Source organism: Helianthus annuus, chromosome 7, assembly GCF_002127325.2.
Source record: "Helianthus annuus cultivar XRQ/B chromosome 7, HanXRQr2.0-SUNRISE, whole genome shotgun sequence".
NCBI classification, from domain to species: Eukaryota; Viridiplantae; Streptophyta; class Magnoliopsida; order Asterales; family Asteraceae; genus Helianthus; species Helianthus annuus.
In genome coordinates, this window is record NC_035439.2 from 146365615 (window position 1) to 146378624 (window position 13010).

Sequence of the window (13010 nt, forward strand, 5' to 3'; positions counted from 1 at the left end):
TATAATACAAGGTTTTAAATTTTGAGCGTAGAACCACATTGTATACCTCCAAAAAAAACCTTTAATCCTAAAAGTACACATCGATAATTATAACGATGACTACAAATTGGTCCTAGATAACGGTGAAAATAAAAAAAGAACTAAATCAAAACATGCAACTTTTACAGGTTAAAATTACGCAATATAATTACTAGAATTTGAAATTTTAAGTGAATGAAGACATTTGGAAAGAAAAATCAAATTTGAAGCGAATGGAGACATTTTGGAAAGAAAAAAAGTGGGAAAAGAATTCTATTTTTCTAAGCATAAAGTTATAACTTTAACCATAACTAGGAACTAGTTTAATACCCGTCCGTTGGACGGCTTACGCTAACAGTGTAACAAACAAAGATAATGTATATTGAGGGTGTTCAGCAACGCTTTTCCTTTTCTTCTTTTCCATATCCTTTTTTGAAAAGGTTGCAACCATCTAACTTTTTCTTTTCTTCTTTGCAAACCACTAAACCTCGTTCTCAAAACACATTATCCAAAAACTATAAAAATGACCTATTAACTTTTAAGAGGTCAAAAACTTAAAAGGAGCTCAAAATAAGCAATCTCAAACACCCACATTAAGTGGACACAAATCTAAACAACATTATAAACAAAAGTACCATTTTTAACTTATAAAAGGAAAACGAACGTGAACAGTGTACAACCACACAACAATATAAAATAAAAATGACAGAGTGGCAAAACATGAAATGGTGTCATTTTAATAAGTTTAGTATATTCACTAATTACGATCTTGAAGTCACCAAAAACCAAGATGTGCCTTTCATGTTTTGGCCACTCTTTGTATTCGAAGTTTTCAATTTGGAAACGGCTTAATACAAACATGTTGCCAACCAAATTCATGTCATCGTAAAAGTGAATTAAAGATGCTGGGATGAATGTGGCTACTTTTTGTCTCTGAAAGATGAAGAGATTTTTAGTGATTTAAGTAAGAAATAAATTTTTATTTAAAAAGAAAGAAAAATGACACTTACGGCTTGATCGAGAAAGATAACCAATAATTTGTTTTCACCAGCGATAGACAAAACAAAGTCGACCCAAACGAATGTAACGGTATACCAAACTCCGTATTGTGTGAGAGATGAAAAATAGTCAACAATGGAATGCACATCCATTATCAATTAGACCTACAACTTTAATGTTATATGACAAAAAACAAAAATTGAATGTGTTGTTATAATTGTAGTAGTTGAAGATATTGATTTGAAAATTTATAACTTATACGAATTCAAAATAAGGTTAACATATTATTTTATTATAAAAACATAATTTAATCCCTTTAAGAATATTATATTTATTGTGCCTTTGGGATGCTATACATAATTCAAATTAAGGTCAATTTATTATTGGGTAAGTTGAAAGTCGGGAGTGGTACGGTAAAAATCATTGTTATTGGTCAATTGGTGAAAGTTAAGATTATTTAAATCCAATATCCCTATAATGTATATCAAAATTCTCAGTCAATGTCACATGTTTGTGTAATTTTATTTTATAAGTAGGCCTTCAAAATTATAGGATATTATTAATAGGTCTCTATAACCTTACTAAATTCTAATATATTTGATTTTACCCAACTCGTTTTGTTGGACTCGGTTTTACCCGACATGTACTTAACCCCGGTTTTACCCGACATGTACTTTACTAAATTCTAATATATTTGATTTTACCCAACTCGTTTTGTTGGCACATAAAAAATGGAAATAGAAATAATAATAATTGGGCTCATAATCTCTAACCTAACAAAATGAGTTTGATTTACACTTGGCCCAACCCATTTATTCAACCTAAATATATAAGTGAGTGTGTTATAATAAAAACCCTAAAACCATAGAGACACATTCAGCAGCCGACATCATCTTTCAGCCCTCTGGTTTCTCTGTCCGATCATCGGCGACCGGTACCGGTTACGGCCGGCTACCGGCGTCCCGTGCTTGCTCGCATGTCGCCACACAACCCCAAGCTCCGTCTTCATCTTAACTCGCCGCACATACGCTGCCCTGTCCAGAGAGAGAGAGAGAGAGAGAGAGAGAGAGAGAGATCGGAGAACGGGAGAGATCGGAGATCGGAGCACATACGCGGCGACTTTAATTCCTTCCGACAAGTTCACCGGTAAAACATGGTGGTGTTCTTGATGAAATAATCCAATCATTGCAACATCAAGTTGAGGTAATTCTTGTTGTTAAGTTACTTGGAAGATCTTTTGTTTTCTCAATACCCTAATATCTAATCAAACGCCTATCACCATGCTAACCCTTGAAAGTTTTTGTTTGTTGATTTTTTGAGAATTTGTAATATATGTATGTGTATATATTCTGTCTGTGTATATATGCATCGTGAAATAGTATGATTTGGGACATGGTCTATAAACATGTATATTAAAATGATACTAATATGATATAAGTTTTGGGTTCATGTACTTCTTGATAATCTGTAGAGTTAGATGGTTAATTCTTATTCAAATTAATTGTTTATCTGTGCTGCTAAAAGTTATAAAGTCTTGTATTTTCTTGATTTAAAGGATCTTGATCTCTGGTAATGTCAAAATGTGATGCATTTGACCTCAAAAGTCAAAGGGTATTTTGTTTTCTCAAAGGAAAGCAGGTTGCTTTTTGAGTTAAATTTAATTTTCACAATTTAAAGACTTTGTGTTGATGTTAAAAGTTTACTGATAATCTTGATCAGGGCCGTCTTCAAAAATCACGAAAGAATTTTTGGCCCTGTGCGTGATAAAAATTTTGGGACCTATTCATTAATCCATTATGTTTGTTTATTGATTTTGCCCAAGTCGTTAATCCATTACACACTAAAACAGTTGGTCTTTTGAATTTGATTGGTAAAAACAGTTGAGCTTTAACGTTTTTGGTTCATAAATATAGGCCCTTTAAGATTTTTCATTTAAAAACATACAAATTTTTTAAAATATGTACATAAAAAAAAAACTTAAAATTTTTTTCGGGCCCTAGATCATGTTATTTATCTGTAAGGGCCTATTTTTTTTATAAATCAAACGATACCATCAAAAGATATAAACAAAAAACAAAAGATTGTTATTTTTTCTCATGTTTCCCTTACACTTCTCTCTACATGCAAATTAAGCTTGAACCAATGGTGAATACATGAATTTTGAATAAGGGGCAAGATATGGGTCGGTCAAAATAGGGTGAATATATGCGGACTCAAAGCGCTATTATTTTTAAGTAATTATATATTTATCTCAATAAAAAATAATAAAAATTAACTAACAATTGAACAATTTTGATATAAAATGTAACTTGAACAATCATTTTTTATAGACTTCGTTAGGGCTGGATAATATCATTTAAATAATTACAAATATATATGTTGATACTTGATTTGATGGGATTTTGTAAACGTAGGTATGATATTTGAATATTTATTGTTGTACTGCTCAAGTAAAAGAATAATATAATACATATGTTGAATTGGTGAAAAAGGATATGATGTTGTAGGGGCTTTTGTTTTCATATGTGATATTTGGGTTTGTGTAATAGTAATGCAAACAGGTGAAGTCTTTTAATTGTGTGTCTTCAACGTCCACTAAATCTTCTTTTGACTTAACTTTATTTAATGCATTTTAGTTAAAAATTTTCTTTGATTCATAATCCCGTTTATTGTATCATTGATATGAACTGAAAATTAGGAGATTATTATAAAATAAGGTTGAAGTAAAACTCTTTAATGTGGTATTGTATGCTGGGATAAAGAAAATTAAACGAATGTTTCGTATTAAATAAAAGATTTTCGTATCTGATAATCTTATACAGTGATGCTAAAGAGAATGATAATCAATATTCTGCCGCAACGCGCGGGTTAACGTTAACTCGTTTTTTTTATAAATCAAACGATACCATCAAAAGATATAAACAAAAAACAAAAGATTGTTATTTTTTCTCATGTTTCCCTTACACTTCTCTCTACATGCAAATTAAGCTTGAACCAATGGTGAATACATGAATTTTGAATAAGGGGCAAGATATGGGTCGGTCAAAATAGGGTGAATATATGCGGACTCAAAGCGCTATTAAGCGTAAACCGAATGAAAAAAAAAGTATTGGGCCCCAAATTTTGGGGGCCCAGAGCGGTGGCACACTCTGCACACCCTCTGGGCCGGCCCTGATCTTGATGACCTCAAAAGTCAAAGGGTAGGTCTATTCGCTCAACATAACCTTGATTGCGTTGAGGGGTGTTCTCTCTACTTTACACCATGATTTAGCACTCTATTGTTTAATGAAGTTACTTTCGTGTTTGCCAGGTTTAATTTGGCCGGTCTGACATCAAAGGTCAAGGGTTTGAATGTTCATGTCTTCTCTCAACATAAACTTTGTGAGTATTCTTTTTCAGTTTTATATCATGTTTTGCACCTGTAGGTTTAGTGTAATTTCCCAATTGCCCTTTATATATTATCCTTACATGAATATAGGCAACAACACCTGAGTACAAGGCGTACCGAGAAAGTCATGAGTAATAGTGCCACATTTGTAGAGGTGCGATATAATTAAACCACATCTAATGTCTGGAAAACTTCGTGTCGATTTATTCAAATTTAAGAACCGTCATAAGAACACATCTTTATTTAGTTTATCAAGTTATTAAGCTATTCATTCAACAATATTCCGGTTTAGGATAAAAATATATTTTACTTATATACTTCATTTTCTCTATTAAAAATACTTATATTTTTTTAAAGGATTAAAAATACTTATATACTTCATGTTCTTTATTAAAAATATATCATCCACCTGTAGTAAATGAGTTGGGGGAAAAAGGTTAAATCATCATAATTAAAATTAGCCTAAATAAATAAGTCAAACTCAATCAATCAAGAATAACAAAAGATCATCTAAAAAGTTATCTAGATTTAAATCTATTAGACCTGGAGTGGAGATCATGGGCTCTAAAAAGTAGGAGATCATGGGCACAAAATGTGGAGCAACCCATCAGGTCAGAAAACTGCAAAGGTTTAACCATTTATCATGTTATGTTGATATTATTAATTTGATGTTAAAACTATTAGTAATAAAAGTTTGATTTAATAGTTTACCTCTATATTAGATAATTTAATATAAATTAGCTTTGTGTACACTTAATATAAATTAGCTTTTATTTGTAATGTTGTTCAAAAGTGGCTGGCTATATTTCAGTTTTATGTTACCTAAAAAATGGCCATATTTCAGCAAATCAGTTTTTTTTTTCAGTTAGATTAAATTTAAATTCAAAAGTGGCTGACTATATTTAAGAATGCTTTGAACTTGATAAGCAAATAAGAATGCTTTGTAGATGAAGAACATGCCATTTTTTGGGTAACATAAAATTGAAAAAAAACTGATTTGCTGTAGATGAAGACTCGAGATCTTTTGGACAATTTGGTCCTTTGAAGGGCAGTTACTCGCAGGTGAGTACCTCATAAATGTTGATGTCACTCCTTAATTGCATGATAATAAATAATAATAATAAATATTAATAATAATAAAAAATGTAATAAAATAATAAATAATAATAATAATAATAATAAATTTTAATATTTTAATAATAATAATAAATAATAATACTAATAATAAAAATAAAAATAATAATAATAAATAATAATAATAATAATTAAATAATAATAATAATAATACTACTAATAATAATAATAATAATAATAATAATAATAATAATAATAATAATAATAATATTATTATTATGATAGTTAGTGTTTTATGATAATAATATAAAACTAATAAGAATAATCATAAACATAAGAGTGAAAAAAAAAACTGAATTGCTGAAAAATAGCTTCCACATATTTTGTGACTTTGAAAAACCATCCACATTTATGAGTTGTTTTCTTAAAAAAAAAAATTTACATTCAAGCCTGATTAATAACAATTTTCTTTTAAAAATAAAGTATTTCCAATATTTACTTTTAAAATGTTATATGTAGGGTAAAAAATGAGTTAAGGTGTTTAAAACCGAACTTTTGTATTTTACTCACAAATAATTTGTCTTTACACAGAGAATAGCTACATAGTGCGAGAGGGAGATCCGGTAGATGAGATGCTGTTTATAATGCGCGGAGACTTGCTAACTGTGACTACAAATGGTGGAAGAAGGGGCTTCTTTAACTCTAGTAACCTCAAGGCAGGTGACTTTTGTGGAGATGAGCTACTCACATGGGCTTTGGATCCAAACCTGTCTTCGACTCTCCCCCTCTCAACGACAACTGTGAGAGTGATTACAGATGTCGAAGCGTTTTCACTTAAAGCTAATGACCTCAAGATTGTAGCCTACCAGTTCAGGAGACTACACAGCAAGCGCTTCCAGCATACGTTTCGGTAATCTTTCTTTACTTAACTTATCATATTTATATACAATCTAAGAGAATGTTAAACTTGTCAGGTACTACTCGCAACATTGGAGGACATGGGGAGCTTGTTTTATACAGGCTGCTTGGCGTAGACATCGTGGGAGGCAGAAGTCCAGGATGCAGTAGCACACACTGCCACCGGTACCTCCCCATGTCTTGGTGCAGCCATCTATGCCTCCAGGTTTGCTGCCAATATATTACACAACTTGAGGAGGACCAACCATTCACTTACTCCTAAATTATTGCCACTGCCACTCAAGCCAGTGGATCCCGATTTTAGCAGGTAGTCTTTTTGAGTCTGTACATTCAGCAAGGCCGGTGCTTTTATATTTTGGGTCTGTCAATATAGAAGGACAATTATACGCTATCGATCTATTGGATTTTATTAGTCGTGGCAAAATAATAAAAATAATAATAATAATAATAATATATAATAAATATTAATAATAATAATAAATTTTAATAATAATAATAATAATAAAAATAATAATAATAAATAATAATAAAAAATAGTTAAATAATAATAATAATAATAATAATAATAACAATTTTTTTAATAATAACAATAAAAAATAATAAAAATAATAATAATAAATAATAAAAAAAGAATTAGTGGTGGCAAAATAATAATAATAATAATAATATATAATAAATAATAATAATAAATAATAAATAATAATAATAAATAATAATAATAATAATAATAAATTGTAATAATAATAAAAATAATAATAAAAATAGTAATAATAATAAAAAATAATAATAAAAATAGTAATAATAAATAATAATAAAAAAATAGTTAAAAATAATAATGATAAATGATAATAATAATAATAATTTTTTAATAATAATAATAATAATAATAAAATAATAAAATAATAAAAATAATAATAGTAATAATAGGAATAATAATTATAATAAAAGGTATATTGTAATGACTGTTTTGTTAAAACACTTAATGAATGCCACCCTTAACGAATGCCACCCTCAATACGATTCTAAATTAATGAATGCCACCCTCAATACCATTCTAAATTGTAATAATAATAAAAAATAATAATAAAAATAGTAATAATAAATAATAATAAAAAAAATAGTTAAAAGTAATAATGATAAATAATAATAATAATAATAATAATAATAATAATAATAAATTTTTTAATAATAATAATAATAATAATAAATTTTTTTAATAATAATAATAATAAAATAATAATAGTAATAATAGGAAAATAAGAAAGTCTTGGGGTTAAATTGAAAAGTTGGAAAACTTTAGGTTAAAACTAAAAATGTCAAAAGGTTTAAAATGAGAAACATAAAAACCTTTGGGTTAAAACTTAAAAAAAACAACTTTTTTTTTGAAAAACACTCAATACACATCTTACAACCATCAAAGCAACAAAAATTTGGAAATTTATAGTTTGGAAATAGATACCTCATCACAAGCTGCTCCATGTTTTTTTATTGTTTTCTGCTCATCATCCAAATTAGCAAGTCCCATTTCCTGAAATAAGAAATCAATGAAAATTGATGATCATGAACATATCAAGAGTTATAAGTTTATATTAACGGTATTAACCTGATTACATGCAGGTCCATTATGAAACAACGTTTTCTGCTGCTCATCATCCAGAATGGTAAGTTTCATTTCCTAAAATAAAAAATCAATCAAAATTGTTGATGATAGAAATATCTAAGTTTATATTAAGAGTATCAAATAAAAATAAAAACCTGATAACATTCTGGTCCACTTTTTATGAACGGATTCTGATCCGCATCAGTCAAATTCTTGACGGTGATCTCCTAAAACAACAAAATCAATACAAAAGTTTAGTGTATGTATAGTGACAGTAGCAGGTTTGTAAACAAATGGTTTTACTAACCTTTGCTGTAGTGGCCGATAAAGATGGTAAGGGAGATTGATTTTCATTGGTAGAACACTTTTGGTCGCCTAGTTCGAGTTCAGTTATGCTTTGCTTCATTTTTTTTGCTGAAATGCTTGATCGAATATGTTTGAACTTGTTACAGGCAGGTGCATTATATAGCACAAGATCATGGGCCTAAATTTCTGGAGGAAACTTGCAAGAGGAGTGGAGATCATGGGCCTAAATTTCTGGAACAAAACCACCTGCAGAAAACTGCAAATAACCTCCATTAGAGTGGTTATTTTTGGGAGTTTAAAGGGCTGAGATTTAATCTCAGCATGATCCGACGGTCAAGATGGATTTCAAAGTTAACTCCCACTTAATGGGTTCCATATATATATATAATTTATAAAGATGAAGGTTAAAAAGAATTATTTCAAAACAAGAAACCTTTTTATATGAACTAAGGCGAAATGGATTGATCTTTGAATACTATTAGTTATTCAACTATTATTTATACAAAAATCTTACATATTATGTATAAATGTATAATTCTAGAAATCAAAGGGCGTGTGGCCCATTGATACTATGTGTTGAAATCGTGTCCCTTCTAAATTATGAGAATCCAAATCCCATTGTAAGCAATGATGTAGATTTAAATTTTCGTTTATAAAACAAAAAATATAATTCTAGAAACTATATTACCACATACGAAAACCCTAATTACATATCTACTCTTTTTGATTCTTATATCTTATTTACTAGTTTAAGTACCCGTGAATTTCACGGGATGCAAAAAGGAAATATACTCTTGATCACTGTTAACATAAATATTATAAATTGATACACGTTAAAACACGAACAAATATATAATATTTGAACCAAATATTTAAATACATGAATAACCAAGTATCACAAATCTTTGAAAATCTGTCTATACACGATATTAGTTGTTTTATATCATATGTTTTGTATGGATTACGAATAAATGAATTGATTTATATAAAATTTAATAGGAAGATTGTTTAAATATAAATATATGAATATGCAACAATCAGAAATCATCAAATGTTAGTCATTAATTAGAAGGAACGCAATAAATTTATCAATTATAATTCGTTGAAAATCTCTTTATAAACAACATTATTTGTTTTATCTGTCGGCTTTCCATTGTTGTCAAGTATGAGTAGTTTGACCCCATCTCTTGTTTTCACCCTTGATAAAGCAACATACAATTGACCATGAGAGAAGACGGGTTGTTTCAGGTACAAACCAACTCTAGAAAGCGACTGCCCTTGACTTTTGTTTATTGTCATCGCAAAACATACGGAAAGTGGAAATTGCCTCCTTTGAAAAGCAAAAGGAATCTTTTTATCAGAAGGGATCAAATTAATCCGAGGTATATATGTGGAAGTACCAATATTTGCACCAGATATTATCTCGGCTTCTATTACACGGTTGTACAACTTTTTTACTTGTAGCCTTGTACCGTTGCACAAACCATTCCGTTGGTCAATATTTCGTAATAACATTACTGGAACACCAACTTTTAGCACCAACCTATGATTTGGTAAGCCAGAAATTTTAAGTCCATTGAGCACATCCGGAGAGTATATTCTTTGTTGTGTAGCATTTACATCTTCGGTTGGACAAAGACTGTCAGAGCTAAGATACTCTCTTTCTTCACCAGGAAACATTGATAGCAACCTGTCATTAATCTCATGCACAACATCATTCTTCGGTGCAAGTATAGCACGCTCACTAAAATAATTATGGTTGTTGATGTTTTGCAAGATTGATGGATAAACGAAATCAATTAAAGCTGCAATTGGGTCAGATTCATCAGTAATCAGAAGATCTTGTGGTATTTCAATAGTTGCTTCCCCATCATTTGGACCACCAACATTACCCTCACCCAAATCCAAAAGCCATTTCGCAAAAGTGTTTATTTCTTCAATTTCTTCCGTCGACCTTCCAACGGTTAACCTCATGTTTCTTGTTAATCTTAGCAATTTACATTTACTCCACAAGTAAGATGAAGATAAGGAGGCATTAACAATCTATTGTCTTCCACCGTTTGGAACGACAGGTAATATTTGTCTGAAATCGCCACCAAAAACAATTACCTTACCTCCAAACCTGATGTCTGAATTGAGAGATTGGTCGATGTTGAAAACGTCATTCATTGTTCTATCGAGCGCTTCGAATGCATGTTTGTGTACCATAGGTGCTTCATCCCAAATTATTAATTTCGTCTCATGCAGTAATTTAGACACATCACTTTCTGGATTTATATTACATACAGAGTCTTCAGTAAGATTCAAAGGTATGTGAAACCTGGAATGTGCTGTCCTGCCACCATCTAACAACAACGATGCAATTCCACTTGAAGCCACATTTAAAACGATTTGACCTTTTGATCTAATTGCAGCGGACAATGTCTTCCATAAAAATGTTTTACCTGTTCCACCATAGCCGTAAAGGAAAAAAATCCCACCGTTATCACCATTCACTGCTGCCATAATTTCTTCAAAGACAGAGCGTTGTTCATCAGTTAACATTGTCAACTGACTATCGTACAGATTTCCAAGATGTGTTATATCATACGCCCGCTCCTCAAATATCAAACGACTATCTGAACTGCCTGAAGACGACATATCTGGAAATGGCATTGTTTGAAATCTTCGCAAGGATGAATTATTTCGCAGTAAAAACTTCTCAATCTCGCACAAAGCATAGTTTTTCAGTTGGTGCTCCGGAATTGATAACGCTGTGCAATACGAAAAATATATCAAACTCCTCATAATAACAAAACATAGATTAAATAATATATAAAACGTTAAATAATTTATTTGATAATATAAATACTAACATTTATAGTAAACAAAACTTACCTGTAACTCGATGGTATTTCTGAAGTCTATATAAAAAATCGTCTGTCATGTATTTCCATGAACTTTCCCAAACAACCTCAGGTCTAGAAATACTACTCGATAACAGCATGGTACAAAATAAATTACGAATATATGAAGCACTTCCTGATAAACTTACTTCCTTTATTGCCTCCACATACTCGGAGTCATCATCCAAAAGACCGAGCGCGTAGCAAGCATCTCTATATGTATCGTAAACATGACCATTAACTGTTTTAATGTCATCGAACGTTGTTGGTCCTCTGACCTTGTTAAGCAGAATTCTCAAAAAATAAGCTTCACCAAGTGACGGAGGTACGGAATGAATCCTGCCAATAGCTGTTTTCCTTTGTCTAGGTTCCCATACTCGCTTATCAAGCTTCCAAACATAAAAATTGGGAAACTGAACATATGTAAGTGTACGGGCCAACGTGTCATTTGGGTCTTTATTACGTTCCATCCATGAGAGAAACATTGAAGATTTAACAGATGGTTTGTTTAGAACATAGTTAATATCCTCATCAGGACCAAAAACAACAGGTTGTTGGCCAGGTAGATGGAACGGAAGTCTCATAACAGAAGGTCGTCTATAATGCACTTCATTGGCAAATATCCTCCAAGATGCTTCACAAGCTGAAATATATCGACAATCATAATACTCTTTTATCTCGTCTTGTACTTGTTCGTCAGATTGATTATCGCTTTGAACAACGGCTATAGTCGCTCGGTCAGGTCCTTTATTAATGTATTTAAACAGATACTTTATCGAAGCGGCCTGATTGCACCATTCAACATTTATATGAGCTTGATACCTTTTCAATAATTTTTTGTTGTACGGTACCACACTTCTGTTATCAAGGTCAATTTTATTTTTCACAACTAAAGCGCCATTGTTTCTCCTTCTGTATAAAGGAAAGCCGTTTGAATCTAGTGTAGTATGATCTTGAAAGTCTTTGGGAAAGCCTTTTGAACACTTCCTATCAACCATACATGGAGAACTCAACCTTGCATTACCACATGGACCGTGTATCATATATTCTTTCACAAGCATGAATAATTCTGGATCTTCATTTCTGTCAGGTATTTCTGCGCATATAAATCCATCAACATGGTCCACCGTAGGTAATTTCGATTCAGGCTCCATGAATAAGCATAAATGGGCATGAGGCAAACCACGTTTTTGAAACTCGATTGTGTAAACAACTACAAAAACAACACAAGTTTTTACATTTTACGGCATAAATACTAATCTGATTTCTATTTTAAAAAATGTACCTGCTGAAGCTTTGCCAAATAGATGGTTCTTTTTTAAATCTTTGCAAATTGAATCAAGCTTAATTTTGAACAATCTGGAAAGGATATCAGGCCTATCTTCCGGACTGAGATTGGTGTCTTTGAGAAAGCGTTGTACTTCTGGCCATTTGGGATTGCATGTTATGGTTATAAAAAAATCCGGATAACCAAAGCATTTACACAAAGCCATAGCGTCTAAATAGTTTTGCATCATATATCGTGCTCCACCAGTAAAGGAAGATGGCAAGAAGATACGTTTTCCAGCCTTAGATATATCATCTTGACCATGTGTTTTTAATTTACGGAGGCTTTCATATGTGTCAGACCTAAGATCTTTCTATTGATATCGTATATAGCTAAGTCTCTCACTCTCTATCATAGTATAAGCATCAACCAAGAACTGCTGGAATAACCTCCTGGAATTCAAGATTAACGAAAACTGATTTATCCGATCCTGCATACGATAAGCAAAGAACTCTCTCATAGTACAATTTGGACGTTTCTTATTAACAACATCAA

At 31.1% G+C, this 13010-nt stretch overlaps 2 protein-coding genes and 1 pseudogene across 2 annotated transcripts; 1 reads left to right on the top strand and 2 right to left on the bottom strand.

The window, feature by feature from the left end:
• The first annotated feature begins 5415 nt into the window (after nt 1-5415).
• On the top strand, nt 5416-8690 carry LOC110867205 (annotated as a pseudogene).
• A 705-nt stretch (nt 8691-9395) lies between these two features.
• On the bottom strand, nt 9396-10277 carry LOC110867203 (ATP-dependent DNA helicase PIF1-like). Its single transcript, XM_022116333.1, has one exon. The coding sequence runs from the start codon at nt 10275-10277 to the stop codon at nt 9396-9398; it is 882 nt and encodes a 293-aa protein (XP_021972025.1).
• Nucleotides 10278-10346: 69 nt separating this feature from the next.
• On the bottom strand, nt 10347-12681 carry LOC118480311. The gene is made up of 3 exons (XM_035975090.1): nt 12474-12681; nt 11181-12401; nt 10347-11056 (listed from the first exon to the last, which is right to left on the bottom strand). Exons 1-3 carry the CDS (start codon nt 12679-12681, stop codon nt 10347-10349), a joined length of 2139 nt encoding a protein of 712 aa, XP_035830983.1.
• Between the last annotated feature and the right edge of the window lie 329 nt (nt 12682-13010).